We start from the raw sequence: 24,349 nt of genomic DNA on the forward strand, positions 1-24,349 counted from the left end.
ACGCCCAACAGAAATAACCCAGGTGGGCGACTTTAAAATCAGGATCTCCTCAGTTGCTAATAGCAATTCCCACCTTGGAGTTTACAAAGACTTATGGGTAGAAAAGCCACACTAAGTAATTTACTACACCGCAGTTATGATCTACATAGTTGAAAGCTTTTGTACAGTCAGTAAAACATAGGTAAACATCTTTCTAGTATTCTTTGTTTTCAGCTAAGATTCATCTGATATCAGTAATGATATCTCTCATTCCATGTCTTCTTCTGAATCTAGCTTGAATTTCTGGCCATTTCTTGTCAATGTACTGCTGGAACAGTTTTCAAATTATCTTCAGCAAATTTTGCTTGTGTGTGATATTAATGTTTGATAATTTCCACATTTTGTTAGATCATCTTTCTTTGGGATGAGCACAATTATGAATCTCTTCCATTGGTTGGCCAGGTAGCTGTCTTTCAAATATCTTGGCATAAGTGATTACAAACCTCCAGTGCTGCATCCATTTGTTGAAACATCTCAATGGGTATTCCTCCTGGAGCCTTGTTTCTTGCCAATTTTTTCATGCAGCTGGCATTATCAATCACAGCATGCCATGGCCATGAGCTAGTAAAAATATTGCAGTTCTTCAGAAGTCCGTGAGAGAAGTGGAGTGCAGGGAAGAGAATTGTTTTCATAAAGGAAATCCTGTGCTATTTGGTATAGGAAAAAACCTAACTAGTTTCCATGTCAACACGTCTCTTTGATAACTGGATTTTTGTTCTGGTTCCTAGCCCTCTGCTGGAGAGTGAGAATAAAATGATTAGGAAATGAATGGAGATAAATTTAATAGTGAAATGAAATGCATTTTATAATTTTAAACATTTGCACAAAAGAAGTGACAAGCCAGAATAAAATGGGTTTGATTACTCTTCCAGTTGTTGATTGCTGTGTAATGAACTGTCCCCTAAATGTATAATAGCCATTTTAGTATTTCTTACAATTATGTGGTTCAGGAATCTAGACAAAGCTCAGCAAGATGGCTCTTTTCTGCTCCACATGATGTCTGTAGGTCTGGCACATCCATGAGGGCATCTTCACTTGCATAGATAGTACCAAAGCAAGGCTGCCTCAAATGGTAAGAGAGACCGGCTGGGATGGCTTACCTGGGGTCTGAAGTCTGGGGCTGTCAGCTAAAGCTGTCAGTGGAATTCTGGGCTCTCCTTTATGTAGCCCTGTTTTTATGGGCTCTGTAGATGGTCTCCCCAGTGGACTTTCCATAACAGCTCAGATTCTTGAGGATATAAAAGCCAAAGTTGTCAGGCTTTCCTAAAGCTTGGGCATGGAAGAAACCATTCTATTGTGTATAGGTTCCTCATGAGCACAATTAAGTGTTCTGGAACTCTCGTTCTTTGCAATATTATCCATAATTTGTTATGATCTACATAGTTGAAAGCTTTTGTACAGTCAGAAAAATATAGGTACTTCCATAGCATTCTGTTGGTTAAAGCAAATCACAAGCTCAGCCCAGATTCAACAGAACAAGAAGCAGCCTCCCAAACTGATATGAGGGCCAGCATGGGGGGAATAGTGGGAATATTTTTAAAGACTAACTACCACAATTGCCTTAAGCATCCATTTGCTAAATGAAAATATCTGGTCCCTAAATCAAATGTCTTCTAGTCCATGAGTTACCAAAAGTCTGAGAACTTTCCTTCTTTACCTTGGAATTCAACCATAAGACCTGCCTAAAGCACATTGGAAACTAAGACATACTGAAGAATGGTATTTCCTCCATCTTCACACCAGCTCTTTAAGTATATAGAACCCTTCAATTTTGCAGTTGCATGGGATTCAGGGAAGTTTTGTAACTTCATAAGGTCATGGGGCTGCTGAGAAGCTCTTACATTCGCTCCTGATCCAAGCTCAGGATGGGTGAGATAAATGGATCTCTCATCTTCGTAGCTCTTGTAGAATTTAGGGTCACATGCTCTGAGCCTTGTATCCTTTTTTTTCAGGTGAAATCACCTTCATGTGAGCAAGTCAAGCTTCCTTAGCTGCATTTAGTACAATGCAATGTACTTGCAATGAGAATGTCCAAGGTGGTAGTTTGGATGATATTAACAGCCAAATGGGACATGATTCTGCAAAGATCTATCACTATGATGATCTATTCAGTGACTCAGAGTGGCAGTGGCATGTTCTGCTGTTTTTCACGTGCATGGGAACCCTATAGATGAGCTCAAGTTTCAGATGTAGCCTGGGGGTTATCACATCACCATTGTGTGGGTAAGGACTTTAGTTCTTTGCTTAGTCTGTGACAGTAATTGGACAAATTAACTATGCAAATGAGAATTCTGCTTGGTATAATACTTTCTATTCAGGTCACAACAAGTAATTTAGAAAAAGTCTAATTCTTCTTCAATGTCTCTCAAACATGCAAATGAAATGTAGTAGTACATTTTCTCAAATATTTTCTGCAGATGCCAAATCAGCAGCTATTAAAACTTGGATAATTACAACAATTAATTTCTGAAAGAGGAGACAAAGCTCGTAACAACAAATAGAATAGTAAATCAAATGAGAAATGAGACTACGCCAAGAAAGTGCTGAAATGAAGCTGACTGCGATTCTGATGCAGAAGGTGCCTGAAAAGTTCCAGTAGATGGCAGTGTTACTAAAAAGATGTTCAACAAATGGCCCCTCATCTCCCTCTAGGTCTTCTTGAACATTCTCAGCACTCTACACTCTCACCCACTATATATTACTCAGATGCTCTTCCTACCCCTTGGTTGAGCAAGCAATGACTTTCTAAGATACACTTGTCATTATAGAAGCAACTGTTTAAATAACCATTTTAAATAACCAAATGAATGTTCTATTTCCAGTCATGACCACATTAAATTTTTTTCTGTCCACAACCTAAAGATGTTTTCCCCCACTTTTTTTTTTAACATGCTAGCCTTGAGAGGTGCTCTGGGAATCAGATAATCCAGCTGTTTTCTCCTGCTTGTATCATGAGCTGTATTAAAATTTGGGCTGAGGGAATCTTACTGTGATTGCTGATAACTTAAGCACAAAGCAAAAATGGAGTCCAGCTCAGTCCTCTTTGGTCTGAGTTGGCCGCAGAGAGAAATAGCTAATTGGGAAGTAAGAAGCTTTTCCTTTCCGATATGCTCAGTAGCCATGGGGTCTTGCCATAGGGACTTGTCACTTGGGCTAGAATATTGACCAATATCGAAGGGCTTTCCAGTCCAAAGCATCACTCCACTTTCACAAGGGCTGCAGCCTTTAATCAGTCATTTGTATCTCATTGTTATCAAGTTGATTCCAACTCATGGCAACTCCATGCATTAGAAAGTAGAACTGCTTCATAAGGTTTTCTTGGTTGTAATCTTTATAGAAGCAGAACATCAGGCCTTTCTTCCATGACTGCTAGGTGGGTTTGAACTGCCAACATTTAGGTTAGTGAAGTGCAAACCACTTGTACCATCCTTCAACTCACTGCTATTGAGTTGGATCCGTCTCATAGGGACCCCTCCTTGGGTTTCTGAGGCAGTATCATTACAGAAGTAGATTGCCCAATCTTCCTTCAGAGGAGTGGCTGGTGGGTTTGAACCACCAGTAGAATATCTGCTTTTGCACACGAGAACAGTAACTAAGAGTAGGGAAACTTGTTCCAGTTTAGCAGAGTTGGAACTCACCCTGTGTTAGAGTAACAAATGTGATGTGTTTCCATGAATAATTACCAAGTACCTATTACATATGACAGAAGATTCAGAGGTGAAAGTCACAAGAAATGTCTACATTTCAGGACAGACAGGTAGATTAATGTAGAAGATGGTAACACAACATACATGCTGATGGCTGTTAGAGAGGTTTGCCTACAAGGACTTGGAGCATAGGGGAGGGCAAACCATATGTAAGTGGGGACACTGGAGCTTGACTTCAAAGAAGAAGCATGTCCATGCCAGATCAGTGAGATGATGAAGACAAAGCAATACAAACAAACAAACTGCAAAGAGATGCACAATAGATGACTATTTAGGGAACTTCAAGTAGTTAGACTAGAACAGACCATGTGGGTGGAATATCAGCGTTTGGGACTGGAAAGGTCAATTGAAGCTACATTACAAAGGGCCTTGAACACCTTGATAAGAAGCTGAATTTGATGAGTTACCATCTGTTGTCATCATCATTATAATCATCTTCATCATTGCTTCACTTGATGAACACACACTATATGAGGGAAGAGTTCAGGCTATGAGGACAGTGGATCTTGCTCAAATATCAGATCTGCCACCTCATGTCATAGAACCATTTAGCTCTGTGGGGAAATTACTTGACCTCTTTGATCATTAACTTCCTTTGCCATCGTTGGTGTTGTTTGTTGCTGTTGAGTTGGCTCTGATGCATGATGACCTTATGTACAACAGAATGAAACATTGCCGATCCTGTGTCATCTTCATGATCTTTGGTGTGTTTGGGTCCACTGTTGTGTTAGTCCATCTCATGCAGGATTTCTCTCATTTCCACTGACCCTCTGCTTTACCAAACGTGATGTCCTTTTCTAGCAACTGGTCTTTCTTGATGATGTGTTCAAAGTAAGCAAAACGAAGTCTTTCTGGCTTTGTTTCTAAGAAACATTCTGGCTGTATTTCCTCCCAGATTGATTTCTTAGTTCTTCTGGCATTACACAGTATATTCAATATTCTTTGCCAACATCACAACTCAAATGTGTCAATTCTTCATCAGTTTTCCTTTTCTGTTGACCAGCTTTCATAAGCATATAAAGCAATTGAAACACCATGGTTTGGGTCAGGCACACCTTAGCTATCAAAGTGATATTTTTGTGTTTTAGAACTTTAAAGAAGTCTTTTGCAACAGATTTCTCCAAGGTAGTACATCATTTTATTTCTTGATTGGTGCTTCCATGGGCCTTGATTGTTGATCCAAGTACAATGAGAGCCTTGAAAATTTCAGTTTCTTCACCATTTATCATGATGTTCTTTATTGGACTAGTTGTGAGAATTATCATTTTCTCTGTTGTTGTTGTTGCTGTTATGTGCCGTCGAGTCAGAACCAACTCATAGCAACCCCTCCTTGGGTTTCCGAGGTGGTATCACTACTGAAGTAGATTGCCCAACTTTCCTTCCGAGGAGTAGCTGGTGGGTTTGAACCACCAGCCTTCTGGTTAGCAGTCAAGTGCCTTAGGCACTATGCTACCAGAGCTCCTATTTTCCCTGTATTTAGATGTAATCCATACTGATGGCTATTGTTGTTAGTTGCTGTTGAGTCAATATCAACTACTGGTGGACTCCATGTGTATAGAGTACAACTGCTTCATAGGGTTTTCTAGTTGTGATCTCTTGGAAGTAGACTTCTAGGCATCTTCAGAGGCACCTTTTGGGTGGGTTTGAACCAGAAACCTATTAGCTAGTAGTTGCTAACTGTTTGTGCCAACCAGGGACTCCTATACTATGGAGGTAATAATATCCCTTTCCATGTAGCAATCCTGGGAGGACTAAGTGAAGTGGTACATGAGTACCTAGCATGGAGAGCAGAACACACACAACAACCTTGTTAAATGGTGTCACTGCTATTATTAGTTGTCAAAAACATTATAAAAACTTTATCATTTAATTTTTATAATCACTATGCCAGATGAATATCAATGTTCCCATTTTGCAGATGAGGACTTGAAGCTTGTAGTAATTACATGGCAGAGTGAACATCATTGCCAGGTAACAGCATACCTGACATGAGCCTTCTGTGTCTTTTGCCATTGCACCAAATGGTCTTTCCCATAAAGGAATTGTGGCCATTGGAGGTCACTGAAAAGCAACAATGTGTTCAGATCTGAACTTTAGATTTATCTGTGGTCAAGCTGCACTTCAGAGTTGTGGCTTGTTCCAGGGCCTATACACTACTGTAAAAATTGCTACTGCCATGGAAACCTCCTGCACCGTCTGGCAGGAGAGAAAGGTCAAGTTCAGGACTGCATTCGTAGATTGATTGATTTATGTTTAACTTTGGAACAAGAGTCCCATTTTCTGAAATACTCTCTATTTTAAACATTGAACTAATCATAAGGATTTCAAATAAATAAATATTGTTAATATCAATAGCACTGAATGACACTATGTAAGGCAGGTTATTTGAAAAGAAGAACATTTCCTCCAATAAAGAAATTGGTAAAAAGAACCTTTGCCTTGATTAATTGTAACACATTAGAAATTTCAAAACCAAACCTGTAAAAGCAAAAGAACTTTTTAAAGTTTAAAAAAAACAAAGATAGCACTTTGACTAAGGTATCCCTGGCTCAAGTCATGGTCTTTTTAATTGCCTCACATGCATTTGAAAATTAGACAATGAAAAAGGAAGACAGAAGAAGAATTGATGCCTTTGAATGGTCATGTTGGTGAAAAAGATTTAGTATTTTGTGGATTGACAGAAGAACTACAGATCAGTTTTAGAAGGAATACAACCAGAATACTCCTTAGACATGAGGATGGAGAGACTGCATTTTGCTTACTTTGGGCACATCATCAGGAAAGACCAATCACTGGAAAAGGACATGGCATTTGGTCAAGTAGAAGGTCAATGAAAATGAAGGAAACTCTAAATGAGATGAAATGACACAATAACCACAACAATGGACTCAAATATACCAGCAGTCACGATGATGATTCAGGGCTGGGCAACATTTAATTCTTTTATACATAAGGTTGCCATGAGTTGGAGACTACTTGGTGGCAACTAACAGCAGCAGCAACAACAGAAATTCCAAATATGTTGAATTTCTAAATGTCCTGTGTTTTTCATCACTGAATGCTATCCCTCCAAATATGTCATTATTTCTGAGTAAAAAGTCTAGATCCTTGTCAAAATCCAGGTACTTTCTTAGGATAGCCTTTGAAGTAAACCAAATAAGCATGATCCCATACAGAGATGAACAGAGTCAAAAGAAGATGTGATGCTATGTGGTGGAAACTGAAGTATAGGGTAACACAGATGAGTGAATTAGGCTGCGACATGGAATACTTGCATAAACAGAGAACTGATTTTAAGTGAAAAACAATCAAATCAACAATAATTTGTCATATTAAAAAAAAAAACACCAGTGAGGTCTATTTATTTGGCACATGTTATTTACAGTTTTAGGAGCTCTGGTGGTATAGTGCCTAAGGCACTTGACTGCTAACCAGAAAGCTGGTGGTTCAAATCCACCAGCCACTCCTCAGAAGGAAGGTTGGGCAATCTACTTCCATAATGATATCGCCTCAGAAATCCAATGAGGTGTTGCTATGAGTTGGGGCCGACTCGACAGCACTTAACAACAACAACATTTACAGTTTTGATCTTAAAGATCTGAAATTAGTTAAATTCTAATCACCAAATAAAGAATATTTTGGCCAAATTGGAGCAGATAACTAATCCAAATTGAGTAACTCAACAGAAACCCCTCTGAAGGAAGGAAACTTAGGTGGTGTTTGTGTCAGGACCATGTGTTTAACATGTAGGAAACACTGGGGACGGATGGACTCCATGTTCCACACTTCCTGGAAGGAATCCCTCCTGGGGGATCTAGTCTCTCACTGGGTTCTGGCCACCACCACCATGGAATGATTCCAACTCACAGCAACCTCATGTAGGTTAGAGTAGAACTGTGCTGTATGTAAGATGTATGTAATGTATGACATGTAAGATTTTTAATGGCTCATTTCTCGAAAGTACATCACTAAGACTTTCTTCCAAGGTGCCTCTGGGTGGGCTCAAACTCCAACCTTTCCATTAGCAGCTGAGCTTGTTAATTATTTGCACCACTCACTAATGATACAGGTGAACAGATAAAGTGGGGGAGAGAGAGAAAGAGGAAGAAACATTCACAGTGGGACAAGGTCAGACTGGAGGCTCAACTGCAAGTTGAGATGGCAGAAACTCCTTCAAGCTGCCCCATTATTGCTCTGTGATCATGTGCCTAGAGGGTGTACTGCGGACCAGCCTGGTGACCCTGTGTGCTCACCACAGAGTCCTAATTGAACCACCATCCCCTCTCCTGTGCTGGGAGTAATATGTGTTAGGAAAATCAATCCATTTATAGGAGGAGAAACCAGACTGGCTTCCTGCTACTGCTCACATTTTCACTAAAACCCTATTTTACTGGAACCAGCATTGAAAAAATACCACATTTTATTCAAAACAAGGCAATATTGGTATTGACAGAGCTGCGGTGATAATGAGGGCGATCAATTTTTCCTCCTCCATTATGGGGTATTGAGTAGATTTTGGAGTAAACTTGTGGCATCATTAGACAAGATCAGCATTTCTCCCCTTTGAAAACTTTTTCTTTCTTTTCTTCTTCTTTTAATTTGCATTTTAAGTATTCTCGCTTTATTGAAAACAAAAGCAAAAAGTCCCAAAAGCAATATGTGAAGTGCTGGTAAAAACAAAACTAGAGATTGTAGACATTTCTTCTTAGTTGTTTTCTTATAAATTGTACATTGTGACATTGTTTTTGCATATAGTTTCATACAAACTGTCTCCCCAACTTTCATCCGAAGTTGAAAGAGTATAGTTATCAAATAAAATAACCTAAGTTAAGAGGGTGGATATTTCTTTTCTTTTTGAGAAAAATAGGGAAGAAAGAAGCAGAAATACAGGCTCTAGGCTCTGGTGGAATGCAGGGAGAGCACTGAAAATTTCATAAGACCAGGGGAGAGGAAGTCAAGGAGTTAGGGCAGACACATGGAAGAGCTTCTCGAAGTAAAAGTGACATAATAATTTAGTGCAAATTAATTTATGCATTTCTACTTTGGTTTCTGGTACCTGTTGGGGTACTTATGTCCATCCACCAACTCCCGCTGGCTGTGCAAATACATTTACAGGAACGATGGTCATCTCCCTCTGAGGGATGAGTGACCTCTCCTTGGAATCAGGGATGTCATGTGATCAGGCTAATAGCAACTTTGGCAAAACAGGGACATTTTAGAGCAAAGAAATCCTACCTCCTAGGATATGACCCTGAAAAACAATTCTAATACAGCATCCCCACCCCCTGCAGTTTTTTTCCCCAAGAAATGTGATCTTTCAGAAGTAATTCACCAGACCTTTCTTCTGAGCCTCACAGTGGCTTCAAACCACCAACCTTTCAGTTAGTAGCCAAATGCCACCTAGGGATTCCTTGACCAGTGCAATCTTTAAATCAGAAATACTATTGAAAGATATTTTAAAGAGGAATTTCAATGTGATGCTATCAGTTAAAGGCAATAATTATAATTGTCATGTATTTAGAAGGCAGGTGGGAGGAAGTGGAAGTGTGAGCTGTGTCACCTATTGATCTTTTTTAAAAATCTAGAAACTAGTGATAAACAGTGTAAATATTTTTCCCCCCATACATTTTGGTCCTTGAAGCATATATGCCACAGAACTGTGTTAAATAGCTTGTTGAAAATGTTATCTTATTTGTTTTCTGTTCCTCGGTGACACAGATTTACTCTTGCCCTTCTCTGGATGAGGTTCCTCCCTAGATGACTGAACATATGGAGAAAGTCCAAAGCCACGTCCATTGAGACTATTTCAATTCATAGTGACCCCCACTGGGTTTCTGAGGCTGTAAATCTTTACAGAAACAGATTGCCTCAGCTTTCTTCTGTGGAGCTGCTGATGGGTTTGAACCACTGACCTTGTGGTTAGCAGCCAAATGCCTTTTCCATTATACCACCAGAGCTCCTATGGAGATAGTAGTATGTGGGAAATGTGGAAAGAACATTGGGAAATCATCTTCACCCCTCCACCCTGAACACAGTAAATTCTCAGTTGTAGCACATCTTATGCTGTGAGAAGACAGTTCGTCAATTCACCTGCCTCACCTTGACTTTGCCATTTCCTTGAGAGCAGGGACAGTGTCTTATTCATCTTGAATTTCTAGAACTTTACACAGAACTGGACATGGTGAAACCTAAAAAAAAAAAAAAAAAAAAAAAACCAAACACACTGGCATCAAGTTGGTTACCATGAGTTGATTTATGGTAGAGATGTTTAATGCTTGTTTGAGGAGATAAGGAAGCAAAGGCATAAAATGCAAAAATGAAGGTAGTTTCTCAGGTTGAAAGTGGTGCTGAAGCAGGGTCTCAGGTGCATGGTTGAGAGAGGGTCTCAGGAGAAGGACAGCAAGGGAGGCAGCATGGTGCAGGGGAGGAATGGATAGAAGATGTGGTATGAGTGGATATCTAGCTTCAGGCTGATCTCATGGGTAGCTCTAGAACAATTCCTGCAGTCTCAGAGGAGCCAACTTCATTGACTATACTCTATTGTGCATCTCTGTGTGTTATGTAATCTCCTAGGCAAGGCAGTTCCCACTTAGCTGAGGATAGCCTTCCAGGGAAGGGATGGCTTTGATGAGTACTCCCATCTGGAGCAGAAAGTCTAGGTGAGCATCGACAGAGTCAGTCATGACCCAAACCCAAAAAATTCACTGCCATCAAGTTGATTCTGATTGATAGGTATCTGATAAGGTGGGGTAAAACTGCCTCATAGGGTTTCTAAGGCTGTAGTCTCTCTCTCTCTCTCTTTTTTTTTTTTTTTTGGATTTTGATAATTGTGATTTGGGTGAGTTTACAGAGCACATTGGCTTTCCACTCAATAATCCATACATATTCTGTTTAGTGACATTTACTGCAGTGCCCACACTGTAACAGCATTCTTTCCACTTCTTCCCTGTGCCCACCCCGCCTCTTCATCCTTCCTTCCTATCTGTTCCTCCCTCACTAGCTCTGTACCTGGGTAGATACTGTCCTCTTGATCTCATATGCTTCCTTGTTCTAATAAGAACATACCCTTTGGATTACTATTCACCTTATAAGCCTGTCTACTGTTTGGCTGAAAATTGAGTCATGGAGTGAAATTCAGTTCCTTGCTTGAAGGGTATCTAAGGACCATAGTCTCTGGAGTTGTATCAGTCTTCATCAGACCAGTGAGTCTGGTCTTTTTTTTTTTTTTTATGATTTTCAGTTTTATTCCATATTTTCCCCAGTCTATCTGGGACCTCATATTATGATTCCTTTCAGAACAGTCAGGAGTGGTAGCCAGGCACTATCTAATTCTTCAGGTCTCAGGGTCATAGACGCTGGGGTTCATGTGGATTATTAGTCCTTTGGACTAATTGTTTCCTTGCATATTTGATTTTCTTCACTTTTTTTTTTTTTTGCTCCAGTTGAGGAGAAACCAACAGTTGCATTAGATGGCTGCTCACAAGCTTTTAAGTGACTTTTAAGACAGTGGTTACTCACCAAAGTAGAATGTAGAACATTGTCTTCATGGACTATATCTTGCCAATTGACTCTAGTGTCCCCCAAGACTACGGTCCTGGGCCTCCGTGCCCAGCAACTCGTTCCCTCAAGGTGTTTGGTTATGACTAAGACATTTTCATAACTTTGCCTCCTGTATACTCTACTACATTCATGGATACATTTCCAGCACATATAAATACATATGTTGTTGTTGTTGTTATGTGCTGTTGAGTTGGACCTGACTCATAGTGACCCCTCCTTGGGTTTCTGAGGCAGTATCACTGTGGAAGTAGATTGCCCAACTTCCCTTCCAAGGAGTGGCTGGTGGGTTTGGACGACCAGCCTTCTGGTCAGCAGTCAAGTGCCTCAGGCACTACGCTACTAGAACTCCTAAATACATAGGTAGAGGTATCCTTTGTCAAACCTATATATATATTCATGACTATAGTCCCATTCATAAGGTGGAATCTTTATGGAAGCAAACTGCCACATCTTTTTCCTGCAGAGAAGCTGGTGGGTTTGAACCACCACTGTAACAGCAAGGCTCCTTCAGTGTTAGCTATAGCAAGGACAATTCCACTAAGATCTCCTCGTATTACTCTCATTTCAGACAACATCTTAGATAGTGATAAAAGAGAATATGGATAGGACAGTCTCTTAAGAGTTTTTGTAAAGGAAACACTATCTGCCCACACGCTACCCAAACTGTTTCTACATCCATGGAGTAATAGGGTTTCCAGGGTTTTATCTTTTTATTAAGAAAACCAAAGCCAAACCAAACTAGTTACAATTAAGTAAATTCTGATTCATGGTGACCCCATGTGTTATAGAGTAGGACTGCACCATAGGGTTTTCTTGGCTATAATCCTTAAGGAAGCAGATTGTTGGGCTTTTTTTTTCCATAGAGTCAATGGTGAGTACAAACTAGCCACCTTTAAGTTAATAGTTGAGCATAAACCATTTTACACCACCCAGGGAACTTATCAAGAAAGGAAGATTGTAAAAACAATGTACTGCATTTGACTCAAATAGTTATTGAGACAACTCCACACACTCTATTGTCTGTGCTTCAAGGGACATAAATGGAGTGAAGTAGCCTGAGGTCTAAGAGGGGGAAGAGAAAAGCACTACTCCCTCCTTGGCAGAATGTGCTCATATGTACACGGGATGATGAGATGGTGGATGAGAGGGAGAAGAATTCTGGTAGGTCAAGTGGAGGCATGACCAAAGGGTCCTTGCAGGGCCCTGTACTTAGCTAGTCTTTAAACTTTGAGCTGAGCCGGCTATGAAAAGATGACGAGTCCATCTGGCACTGGAGTGTACTTTAATTTGAATGCCACCTTTTAAGCCAAGGATTTCAGGCCCTGATGCCTATGAGAGAATCGTGAATGAGTGACACAAACAGACGGGGTGTCAGAACCCAGTTGCAGGCTCTAACCCCTGACAGAAACTGTTTCTCAAAATGGAGATTGACCTTTCCATGTTTTGAGAAGATCTGTGTATCTGGATTTTTATATGGAATTTTCCTATTTTTAGATCTGAATGAATTCAATAACTACTTAAACATTGTATGGGTCAAAGAAAGCACATCTTTGTTGGCAGGGCTGGCTCAGCCTCCCTTGACAGTGCCCTCTCTGTTTTAAGTTATCTTCCTCTTGAGCCTAGTACTCAAGTCTTTTAGTGCAACTTAAGTTCTAGGGGAGGAAGGGGTATAGAGTTCACTAGAGAATGAAGCATGTTCACCATGACAGGCTGTTGATGCCACCTCTTTGCCTCGTGACACTTCAAGCCAGCCTTGCTCACGCATATTCTAATGTCCTGTGATCACATTCTTTTCTGGTAACTTTCAGCTTTCCATGGAGATCCAGTACTCCCTGGCCAACCACCTGCAGGCCTTAGTGAAGTCAGAGAAGAACCGCCAGGTCATGTGTGAGGCGGGCATGCTCAGCACCCTCATGACCACCTGCCACAAGGCCCTGGTCACCAGCAGCCACCCCTTGCACCTGGGGCTCATCAGGATTTTCGAGAAGCTTGCCTCCCAAGCCATCACACCTGATGTACTAAGGTACTGTGAGCTGTGCATTGGATGTTTCTGCTGAACCCCAGCCACTGTTTTCATTGCTGCAGGCACATACTGGTCAGTGTAGAGTTAATGAGGGAGTCTGATGCCCCCTCCTGCCCTGACCCAGCATTTGTCAATAGATGCCCACAGATGAGCACAGGCTCTGTGTCTGGCAGTGTGTGGTGCTGGGACAATGAAGCCTGCAAAGTAGACATAACCCTTTTCTCCTGGAGCTGAGTGTCTTAGGGGAGAAATGGACATTAATTAGAGGATCATACAGAAAATTACAGAATGATGGCCAGGGAGATACTTAGAGGTACAGACAGGAGATTGAGGGGCTTCAAAGAAAAGAAGCTTGAGCTGATCTCTGAAACCAGTGTAGGAGAGGCAGTAACAGGGTGCAAAGGCACCAGTACATGCATTTGGGGCTATGAGGGACTGATTGTGGCTGCAGGGAACTGGGCAGGAGGGACAGTAGGCAAGTGAACAGGAGGCACTGCAGAAGCAACAGTAGGGAAACTGGACTAGAAGAGAAGACAAAGACAGTGCTTGGCTATCTCCTGGTGAGGCCTTCTCATGAGTAGCCCCTCCATGAAGCCACATGTTTCTGGAAAAGAAGGTGCCCTACACAGGAGGAAGCAGACATAGTAGCCAAAAAGGCAGAGGAAAGAAAGGCAGTAGGAGGAAGGGGTGGGAATCTTCTAAGTACTCATGGCCTGGCCACCTCTCCCAGGTGCTATAGGATGTGTTGGGCCCTGTTTATACTCAGGAGTAGTGGGGAGGGGACTGGCAACAGCCCCTTCCCCAACCATCAGGCATGGGACTTCAGAGTGAGCCAATGTGGGGTGACCCAGGGCTAGGATAGTTTTCTCCAACACCAGGGAGTGCAGGTTGGCAGACAAAGCCACCATGCTTAAGAGAGCTGTTTATTCAATCCCATTAGAAATTTACAAGCAATGTGAGATAAGGTTATTTTCCAGCAAATTCCTTTTCTTCCTAAGGCCTTGTTTGAGGCTCTTTACTGGCCCCTGGGTAGATCAAAGCCCCTAACTCACCTGCTTTCTGATCTTGGTGCCAGGACAAAAGTGCACTGTCTGGGTGGCTTGCAGAAAAGGCCTTCCACGCAGAGGGAGCAGAAACATGGAGGGTCAGGGTGCTGACCACCCAGCACTGGGTGTCTAAGTAAGTGGGCAGGAAGCAGTTGGAAAGAACGTTTGCCTATAAAATGTCTTCATTTGCTTCTATTATATGCTATGATATCAGACAGTTCCTGGGCCTTGGAATCCCCCAATTTGCACCAGCTGCCACAAAAATTCTCAATCCATCCAGTGTGCATGGAGGCAACTCTGGATGCTCAAGTGAGGACAGAAGAAAGGGTAGGTGCTTATTAATGGGGATTTAAAAGGAACATGTAGTTCTCAGCAGACAGAAAAAGTAGACAGATTGAGAAAGGGTTGTACACAATATACATTGGAGCAGATGAGGAAAGGAATGGGTGCTGGTGGTCACGGGGAGAACACTTGGCTTAGGAGGGGAAAGCTAAGCACCCTCCCCTCCTTTATATGGCAGATGATGGGGAACACATCTCTTGAAGGGCACCTAGGCCCCATGTAGTAGAAACAGAATAGTGCTTCCCTCAGAGCTAGTGTGTGCCAAAGTGCCCAGTGCTGTGACTATGCAAAGGTCATGGTGAAGGTTTTCAGAGCGAGTCACAGCTCAGGGGCAGGAGGCTATCCCAGATACCCAGCCTGTACTTTTGTGAATGATGGTACAGGAAACCAGTCTGGAGAAAAAAAGGTCATGGATAGGTTGACTGTAAGGCTGTATAGAACATTAAGGCAAGAAGGCTCAGCTGAAAAGCAAGGGTGGAGAGTTGGGGAGACAGCCCACCCATGAGTGGTAGAGCTTGTGAGTAGATAGCCTGCTGTGAAGGAGAAAGCCCTGGGGTGACTTCGATGTGCTAGCATGTGGGCTGGAGCATCTAGAACTAAAGGGTGGAGTGGAGAAACATTATCACATCAGCAGAGGGCACAGGTGGGAGGGCCAGGGAGCAATCCTCAAGGTGGTTAGGAAGCCCTGGTGGTGTTGGAGAGCCCCCATCATGTCCGTAGCAGAAATGTAGGGTCCTGAATGGTGCTCACAGTTTGTCAGTTCAATTCCATCCACTAAAGAATGGTCTGAGGATCTGCTTCCATAAAGATTATTGCCAATAAAACACCATGAAACAGTTCTATTCTGTACCACATGAGGTTATCATGAGTCAGAGTTGACTAGATGGCAACAGGTTTAGGTTTGTTTGTTTGTTTGTTTTGATAATCAGGAAAGGAGCATAAATGCATTGGACAAGGACACATCTCTTCATTTGTTTGCTACCTTAGGGTCTGAGGCAGCAGCACTTGGTGATGCCGAGGGTCCCATGGATGCTGGCCCTGGAGTCTCACAGGCCCTCAGGCCCTTGGGGTTGTCCCATAGCTCAGCAGCTGCCCTCCAGATGGTGCTGAGCCTCATCTCCATGACCTCCCCTCGGAACCTGCAGCCTCAGAGGGCAGTCCTAGCTCCATCGTTTGTGGAATTTGACATGTCCACAGAAGGCTATGGGTACAACAGGCTTTGTATATTTATGTATTTGAAGTGCACTTTCATAATGTCACAATGCCTCAGGTGAATTATGCTGTCAATTACAAACTTGTCATTTCCATCAGCCCTTGGCTCTCAGCCAAAGAGAGTGATTGGGTTGTAGACATCCTCCATGGCTTCCTGGGGCAATGTCTCTGTCCTGACTATTGATGTGGCCACTTTCCAAATGCTCTCCCCTGTCTCCAGTAAGGAGTACCTCCTTTAGAACCCATCCTGCCAGCATGTGCTTGTCATGTGCTTAGGCTCCACAGTCTAAGGGGGGCAGAGGACCCTGAGGAGTACACAGCAGGGGAGGGTCAAGTCCCAGGCTAACTGTGTCTGTGGGAGAAGTTTGCATGTGGTGCAGTGATCTGAATACACCTCCTGTTTTCCAGCTGCCTGTACATTCCTACCCTGTCTACGGTTATGGGCTCCAGCACTGAGTACTCAGTCTCTGGAGGAATTGGGACAGGTAGGTGTTTCTTAGATGTTGTGGTCTTCTGAGCCTTCCTCATTCCAACCAGTCCTTGGCCCCAGGGAGACGCAATCTTTTAAAAAATCAACCATGAGAAATCAGAAGGGCACCATTTGCACAGGCAGACAGTTAGACAGGAATGCATAGGTAAGAAGGACACAGGGGGGATAGTAACAGGGAGAAGATAGGAGGAGAGCTCTTTGTTGCTGGGACTTTAATCAGTGCCATGGAAAAAAATATGTATGAATTGTTGAGAATGAAATGAATCTGCTTTATAAATTTGCAGCCAAATCACACACACAAAAAATTAAAACAAAACAAAGTCTTTGGGCTGTAGCCTTGAGTTCAGATTTTCCCTTGGCATCTCAAGAAGGCATGAGTCTTCTCCATGGTTCTAAGTATCTGTAGATAAGTTGTCCTACAGACGGTAAGTTTGTTCATGCCCCTTTTATGGCAAGGGTGGCCTATCCATTGTGTATTTCTTTGTCTCAGTAAACTGCTCTGTAATGTTTACAAACTTCATGGGTGATTTTGTGGCTGAGCCTAGGATGTGACTCATTTTGTTTGTGGTTGACATGGGCTGAAATGGAGGTGTCCACTCTGCCTTTCTTCCCCTCCTTCAAGAGCAATATAAATTCTTTGCTAACTGCCACCCAAGAACAACCCTGCCCTTGGCAAGTGGCTCACAGTGTGTGTATATGTGGAGTACTGCATGGGACTGTGATGGGCTTTGCTCAGCTGAAAACTCACTGGCCTAGAACAGTGCAAGTGGTCAGGGCTTCTTGAGCCAGGCATGTCTACTGTGGTGGCAGGAAGGGTGGTGCTGAGAAGCCATTGTCTTTGTGGCCCATCAGTGCATGAGCATAGCCCTAAATCTGTAGATAAAGCCACTGGTTCTGCTTGTTCTGCCAGGGCAGCACACCCTATCTGCATTGCCAAGACTATTAGGAGACAGCTGAACAAAGCCAGTGTCCTCTGCCCTTATAATGCATATGTCCTGGCTTTAGCTCAGCTGGCTAGGGGGTCCAAAAGCTGATGGGACCTAGGGGTTTTAGCTCTTTCTTTGCTCCCTTGTCAAGGAAGCTTGAGGTAATACATAGGACAGACTTAAAGTAAGGCATTGACGGCTCAAGGTCAAATTTAGACAAAAATATTACTTGTTTTCTGTGAGGTACCTTCTGCTAATATAAATAACAAAGTTGGCACTCCCTGCCATGAAGTCAGTGTTACATATTGCTTGTGTTACGGGAGGCATGGGGCCAGCACATAATAAGTCTATGGATGAACCTGCTCTTCTGCAGGACAGAGACTAAGGGCATGTTTTGTTCTGATCCCAGGTGTTGCCAGATCCTTCCCTCCCCCTGGGGGCCTGACCTTCTCTTGTTGGTTCCTGATCAGCCAGCATGGTGCTACCTTTGGCGGCCACCCACTCCGCTTCCTCACACTGGTGCGCCACCTTTCCAGGACAGAGCAGCCCTTTGTCTGCTTCTCCATCAGCCTCTGCCCTGACGACCTCTCCTTGGTGGTGTCCACAGAAGAGAAAGAGTTCCAGTCTCTGGGTAAGGTTTGGAGATCCAATGATGGATCCAATGTGGCTCAGTTAGAAGCTTTCAGTACATGTATCGCTAGGAGCCTGGGTACCTCCGCTCCTCCCAGTCTTTTAAAATTGCTTGCCTGAGTTCTAGACCTGGTGAAACATTGAAACAAAGATTTGTTTTGTGGCTGTTGTGGTCCAGATGCTGAGTTATGACTATAAGCAGACAAGTCCTGGGCCTCAGTATGGCTTCAGAGGCTTGGTTTTCTAGAAACTCAGAGCTCTCCTGGAGAGTGGTCATGCACAGTAAGTGGGGCTTTATCTTACTGGGACACCATCTATGTTGTCTCCAGAGCATATTTTGTGAAAAAGACACACAACTTAGCCAGACTCAAGTGACACTCATGGCAGTGGTAGAATTCTCACTTTCTATGCATGAGACTCTGGTAATTCAAACCCACCAGCCACTCCTCAGAAAGAAGGTTGGGCAATCTACTTCCATAGTGATACCACCTTGGAAACCCAAGGAGGGATTGCTATGAGTTGGGGCCGACTCTATGGCACATAACAACAACAACATGCATGAGACTCATGTTTGATTCCCAGCCGATGAACCTCATGTACAGCCACCACTCATCTGTCAGTGGAGGCTTGAGTGTTGCTATGATGCTGAACAGGTTTCAGTGGTGCTTGCAAAGATGGGCTAGGAAGAAAGGCCTGTCAGTCTACTTCTGAAAGATCAGCCATAGAAAACCCTATGGAACACAGTTCTACTCTGACACACATGAGGTCACCAGGAATTGAAATCAACTTGGCAACAACTGGTTTGGGGGCAGAAAGTAAGAGCTCAATGAAAGATTGCTATTGTCATTCTCATTGCTTTAGAGAGGAGGGACTAGACATAGGCTGAAGAGGTGAAAATTCCACATTGGTTGATCTAGGACGCCCTTTCCTCAGTTCTCCTGGGTTGCTGGAGCACCCACTACATGTGAAGTCTGGTGTTTATGCTCTCTTCTAGATGCTATGGAGCCTGAGGATGTTGCTGAGCCTTCTGCAGGACGCCAACTCCAGGTCAGATGTGGGCAACTGCTGGCTTGTGGTCAGTGGCATCATCTGGCTGTGGTGGTCACCAAGGAGATGAAAAAGAATTGCACTGTTTCCACCTATCTGGATGCACAGATCATTGGCTCAGCCAAGGTGAGAAGATGCTCTGAGCTGAGCATCCACACTCAGCTAAGCCTCCCTGCTGTACCATCCCAGAGTGGTTGGTAGCTAATGTAACCCCACCTTGCTGGCCAGGATACTTGGCTGAGCTTGGAAATAAAAAAAGACATCTTTAGAAAATAGATGAAGGTCACACAACCAGGACTGAAGACAAAAAATGGGCATAGACTTATAAGGATATTTATTAAACAAACAAATAAGCAAACCCAGTTGCTGTAGAGTCATCCCTGACTCACGATGATGCCATGTGTGTCAGAGTAGAACTGTGCTCCATAGGATTTTCAATAGTTGATTTTTCAGAAGCAGATCACCATGCCTTTCTTCTGCAGCACTTCCGGGTACACTTGAACTTTTAACCTTTCAGTTAATAGATAAGTGTGTCAACTATTTGTACCATTTAGGGATCTAACACAGGATAGTTACAAGAAGATCTCAATCTTCAGAGAAGTCCTTGACTACAGCAAGCCCACACCCTATCGGATAATGAGTTAAGAGGTGCTTATTAGAGTATTTGAGCTTATTTTGGTGATTTTTGGGAGAGTTCCAAGAGTTGGAGGTCTTTTCCAAATTAGGGTTTGCCAGAAGAGGGACACTTTCTTTGGTGACTGTATGTTAGTAACTTGTAACCAGAAGGTAGGAGAAATGGAGGAGGACTAGAGTTGTCATTGACGAATAAGTATTGGTAACTCATATTGGCTAGGGAAGGGATGTTTGGACACTTCTGAGGTTACACGTGTCTTTGTCTTTACTCTGTTCAGGTAAAGCTATAAAACAGGTTTGTATAAGTCTTCTTTTACAGAATTTATTGGCATTCTGTCTTGTTTCAAAGAATATGTAGATATTCTGTGAAATTGTTTATGTTCATTGACTTTGAGGGTAAGAAGTGTGTTCTATCAGTGTTTTTGCTTTTTTTATACCTAGCACACAGTATGCACCTGACACAGGGCTGGCAACAAAAGCATGCAGTGAACACTTCATGCATTGAATATAATTTATAGCCATAAGAAGTCAAATGGACCAGTTGGTAGTACACTTAGGTGAATTGGTATATGGATAAACACTCAACCCCAGAGAAGGTTGGGAGTGGTATGATACAAAGCTCTGGATAAAGATAAGCCATGAAGAATGACCAAGACCCAAGTCTGACAGAGTTGACTTTTCAGGATGATCTCAACAAGTTGGGTCAGGACAAGCAAGTGAAATTTAACAGGGATAAACATAAAGGCTTGTGCTTAGATGCACAAATCCATTGGCAAATATAAGATGGGAGAGATTCTGCTTAGGTTTGGGATGGCCCGGCTTAACAGTTCTCAAAATATTAGAGCCTTTGTTTATATTCCCCAGGGAAGGTAAGTCAAACTTAGAAAAATGGGCATTATTTTAGTAGTCTGAATTGAGCAGAATGATTTGAGAACAATTTGAGACTTTGCATGTTTATAAGTCAGCCTGAATGGTGTAGTGAGTATATGCTGTAGCAATTTGGAAAGAAGAGAGCAAGGTGGGTTGGAGTGATGTGGGAAAGAAGAGTCTATTTGGCAGGATAGAGAGGGGAGACCTCATTCTAGCCAAGACTTGGTGACTGAAAAACTTGTTTTTATTTGAAAATCTAAAATGGTAAAACAAAATAAATTTTTGAAATTACCTATTTTCTCTTTTAAAATATGTGGTTATATATGTATTAACGTGTATATTGATATTGTAACTCATTGCTGTCAAGTTGGATCTGACCCATAGCAACCCTTCTTGGGTTTCTGAGGCAATATCACTATGGAGGTAGATTGCCCAATCCAAAAATGGCAGAACTACATTCTAAAATAACTGGAGAAAAAGAGAAATAAAGAAAGTCTGCCCACATTCTTTCTACCTTATGATATTTGTAGTTTCTTTCAATTTTTTCTCCTTTTTTTTTTTTTAAATGGTTGTGGCTTCACTGTAAAGAAAATTTTGTGCCCTGTTTAGTTGATTTGTTTGTAGTTGTTGTCAGGGAGCTCTGGTGGTGTAGTGCCTAATGCATTTGACTGCTAACCAGAAGGCTGGAAGTTCAAACTCATCAGCCACTCCTGGGAAGGAAGGTTGGGCAATCTACTTCCATAGTGATACCACCTCAGAAACCCAAGGAGGGGTTGGTATGAGTTGGATCCGACTCAATGGCAGTGAGTTTTTGGTTGTTGTCAAATCAACTCCAACTCATGGCTACGTTATGTATAATAGAATGTAATATTGCCTGGTCCTGAGCTATCGTGATCTTTGCTGTGTTTGAGTCCATTGCTGTTATTGTTGTATCAATCTATCTTATGGAGGGTTTCCTTCATTTTCATTGACCCTTTACTTAAGCAAACATAATGTCCTTTTCTTGTAATACATCTTTCCTGATGACTTGTCCAAAGTAAACAACCTGAAGTCTTGCCACTCTTGCCTTTTCTGTCAGCCCATGGTATATTCTTTGACAACACAACAATTCAAATTAGATTAAGTTCATCTTAATCATCAAAGTGACATCTTAACTTTTTAAAACTTTGAAGAGGTGACTTCTGGTAAGATGGAGGAATAGGCAGACAAGCCACACAGACCCTCATCAACAAAGAAAAGACAAATCAACCGGCAGAGATAAAGAAGATAATCCTGGAGCCTTGAGCTTTGAAAGGAAGTACACAGAAGTGGATGAGGCACCAACTATTGGAAAAACCTGAATGAAAGCAGTGAGTACAGAGACAATTGGAGCAGCAGACTGTAAGCTACTCTGATGGGACCAACAGCCTGAACATTTCCAAGTGGTGTTGGGACTGAGAATTGACCTGAAGATCAGCCCTGGTCGCCGTGGGATACAAGGACAACTGCGCTGGTGCTCTGTGACTAGGAAAGGAAACAACAAGGAGGGAGACAACCTGAGCTGTGAAGTTTCCACTGTATGAAGGGTGCAGCCATTTTGAATGTTTATAAGCAGTGGCCATTTTGGATATTTAATGTGATGAGGGCACAGCCATTTTGAATGTTTACAAGCAGTGGCCATTTTGGATATTTAAAGTGACTGAGGGTGCAGCCATTTTGAATCTTTACAAATGGCAGCCATTTTGGATTTTAAAGTGACAGCATTCTCATATGGATTCCAGGGACCTAAGGATAGGCTCTGATTGCCAAGGATGGCAGGGACATACAAGAACCTGACAACAGGAAAGGAGACAGGTGGTGAGTGTATAAGTGCTGTCAACTAGCAAATAGAGGAGCACAGCACAGTACCCTGCTTATATAGATAACATACAAACAAAACAAAGAAATTGAAAATCATGGGCAAGTCACTCCAATGCACAATCACCAATTAAATATAAACACAATGCCTCAGAGACAACAGAGCATCACAGTCCACACAAAGAAGCAAGATAAAGCAGGAGAGACAAGGGACCAGAATACAGGCCCCAAACACATCCCTGATAAGGAATTCAAAAGATTTATATTTAGGTATCTTCAATGAATTGAGAGACAGATCAAGGAAAACACTGACAAAATTGAGGAAAACACAGATAACCCTACAATGATTTTGAAAGACAATACAAGAATGAAATGACAAAATAAATGAAAAATTAGAAGTGAAGCAAAATATACACACAGAAATGCAGAAGATTAATACTAAATTTTCAGAAATAAATAAGACACTGAATGGGCAAAGGAGTAGAATTGAATCAATGGAACAGAATTAGTGAGATTGAAGGCAAATACCTGAATACTTCTTTGGAAAGGGATAAATCAGAAAAAAACGATCAAAACAAAATGAAAAAAGCCTGAGGTTCATGTGGGATACCATTAAAAGGAATAACCTACGTGTAATCGGAATTCTAGAACAGGAAGAGACAAATAAAACCACAGAGAAAATTGTTGAAGATTTGTTGGAGGAGAACTTCCCTGATACGATGAAAGATGAGAATATATCCATTCAGGAAGTCCAAAGAAACCCAAAGAAGATAGACCCCAAAAGAAAATCACAAAGACATATCATCATCAAGCTCACCAAAACCAAAGACAAAGAAAGAGTCATGAAAGCAGCATGGGAAAAATGAAAAGTTACCTACAAGGGACAACCAGTAAGACTAAGTTCAGATTTCTTGGCAGAAACCATGGAGGTGAGAAGACAATGGGATGGTATATATAAAACCCTGAAAGAGAAAAATTTCTAACCAAGAATTACATACCCAGCAAAATTGTCCCTCAAATATGATGGTGTAATAAGGACATTTCCAGATAAGCAGAAATTAAGGGAATTTGTTAAAACCAGACCAACATTACAAGAGATGCTAAAGGCAGTTCTTTGGACAGAGAACCAACAACAGCAAACAACAACCAACCATTAAGACACATGATGACATAACCCAGAAACCAACCCAGCTATTGAAGTATCCAAAGTAAATAAGCCTATGAGATGGTAAACAGAGAACCAGAGACATCATTTGACAAATGAGGACAACTATAAACCAAAAAGAAGGAAAAACCATGTCATTACAGAACTTCTAGATGGTAGGGAAGTCAAGACAACTACAAGATAGAATGGACTGTTTGAAAATTGGGAAGAAAACTATAAACCACAGGGTAACCTCAAAGAAAAATGATAAACTTTCACATCAAAATAAAACACAGGAACAGCACAAATATTTAGCAAATACTAAAGCAATAGCAACAAAGGAAGTGATAACACAATCTATAAACAAAATGAGCTCAGCATAGAAAATTATATTGTTGTTATGTTGTTATGTGCCATCGAGTGGCCCCGACTCAAAGCGACCCCTCCTTGGGTTTCCGAGGCAGTATCACTACAGAAGTAGGATTGCCCAACCTTCCTTCCGAGGAGTGGCTGGTGGGTTTGAACCACCAGCCTTCTGGTTAGCAGTCAAGTGCCTTAGGCACTATGCTACCACAGTTCCTAGAAAATTATATGGAACAAAGAAATCAACCCCACGAGAAAGCACATAACAAAAATGACAGCAACAAATTCATATTTGCTGATAATCACATATCTGGCAAGGGACTTCTCTCTTAAGATTTATAGGAAACTCCAGCACCTCAACAGCAAAGGAGTTAACAATCCAATTGAAAACTGGGCAGAAGACACAAATAGACACTTCACCAAGGAGAATATTCCAGTGGCTAGATAATACATGAAGAGATGCTCACGATAATTGGCTATC

General features: G+C 42.0%; 1 protein-coding gene across 1 annotated transcript in view; it reads left to right on the top strand.

Moving 5' to 3' along the window:
- The window catches only part of WDFY4 (WDFY family member 4), a 532,480-nt gene that overhangs the window by 142,848 nt on the left and 365,283 nt on the right, over window positions 1-24,349 (top strand). The window contains exons 13-18 of the mRNA XM_042780664.1: window positions 13,115-13,329; window positions 14,590-14,684; window positions 15,705-15,924; window positions 16,338-16,414; window positions 17,755-17,976; window positions 18,970-19,148. Coding sequence (XP_042636598.1) covers window positions 13,115-13,329; window positions 14,590-14,684; window positions 15,705-15,924; window positions 16,338-16,414; window positions 17,755-17,976; window positions 18,970-19,148 — 1,008 coding nt within the window. The remainder of the gene's footprint in view (window positions 1-13,114; window positions 13,330-14,589; window positions 14,685-15,704; window positions 15,925-16,337; window positions 16,415-17,754; window positions 17,977-18,969; window positions 19,149-24,349) is intronic.

The sequence above is a fragment of the Orycteropus afer genome, unplaced genomic scaffold, assembly GCF_000298275.1.
Source record: "Orycteropus afer afer isolate SDZICR_OR568_19922 unplaced genomic scaffold, OryAfe1.0 scaffold00052, whole genome shotgun sequence".
Taxonomy (NCBI): domain Eukaryota; kingdom Metazoa; phylum Chordata; class Mammalia; order Tubulidentata; family Orycteropodidae; genus Orycteropus; species Orycteropus afer.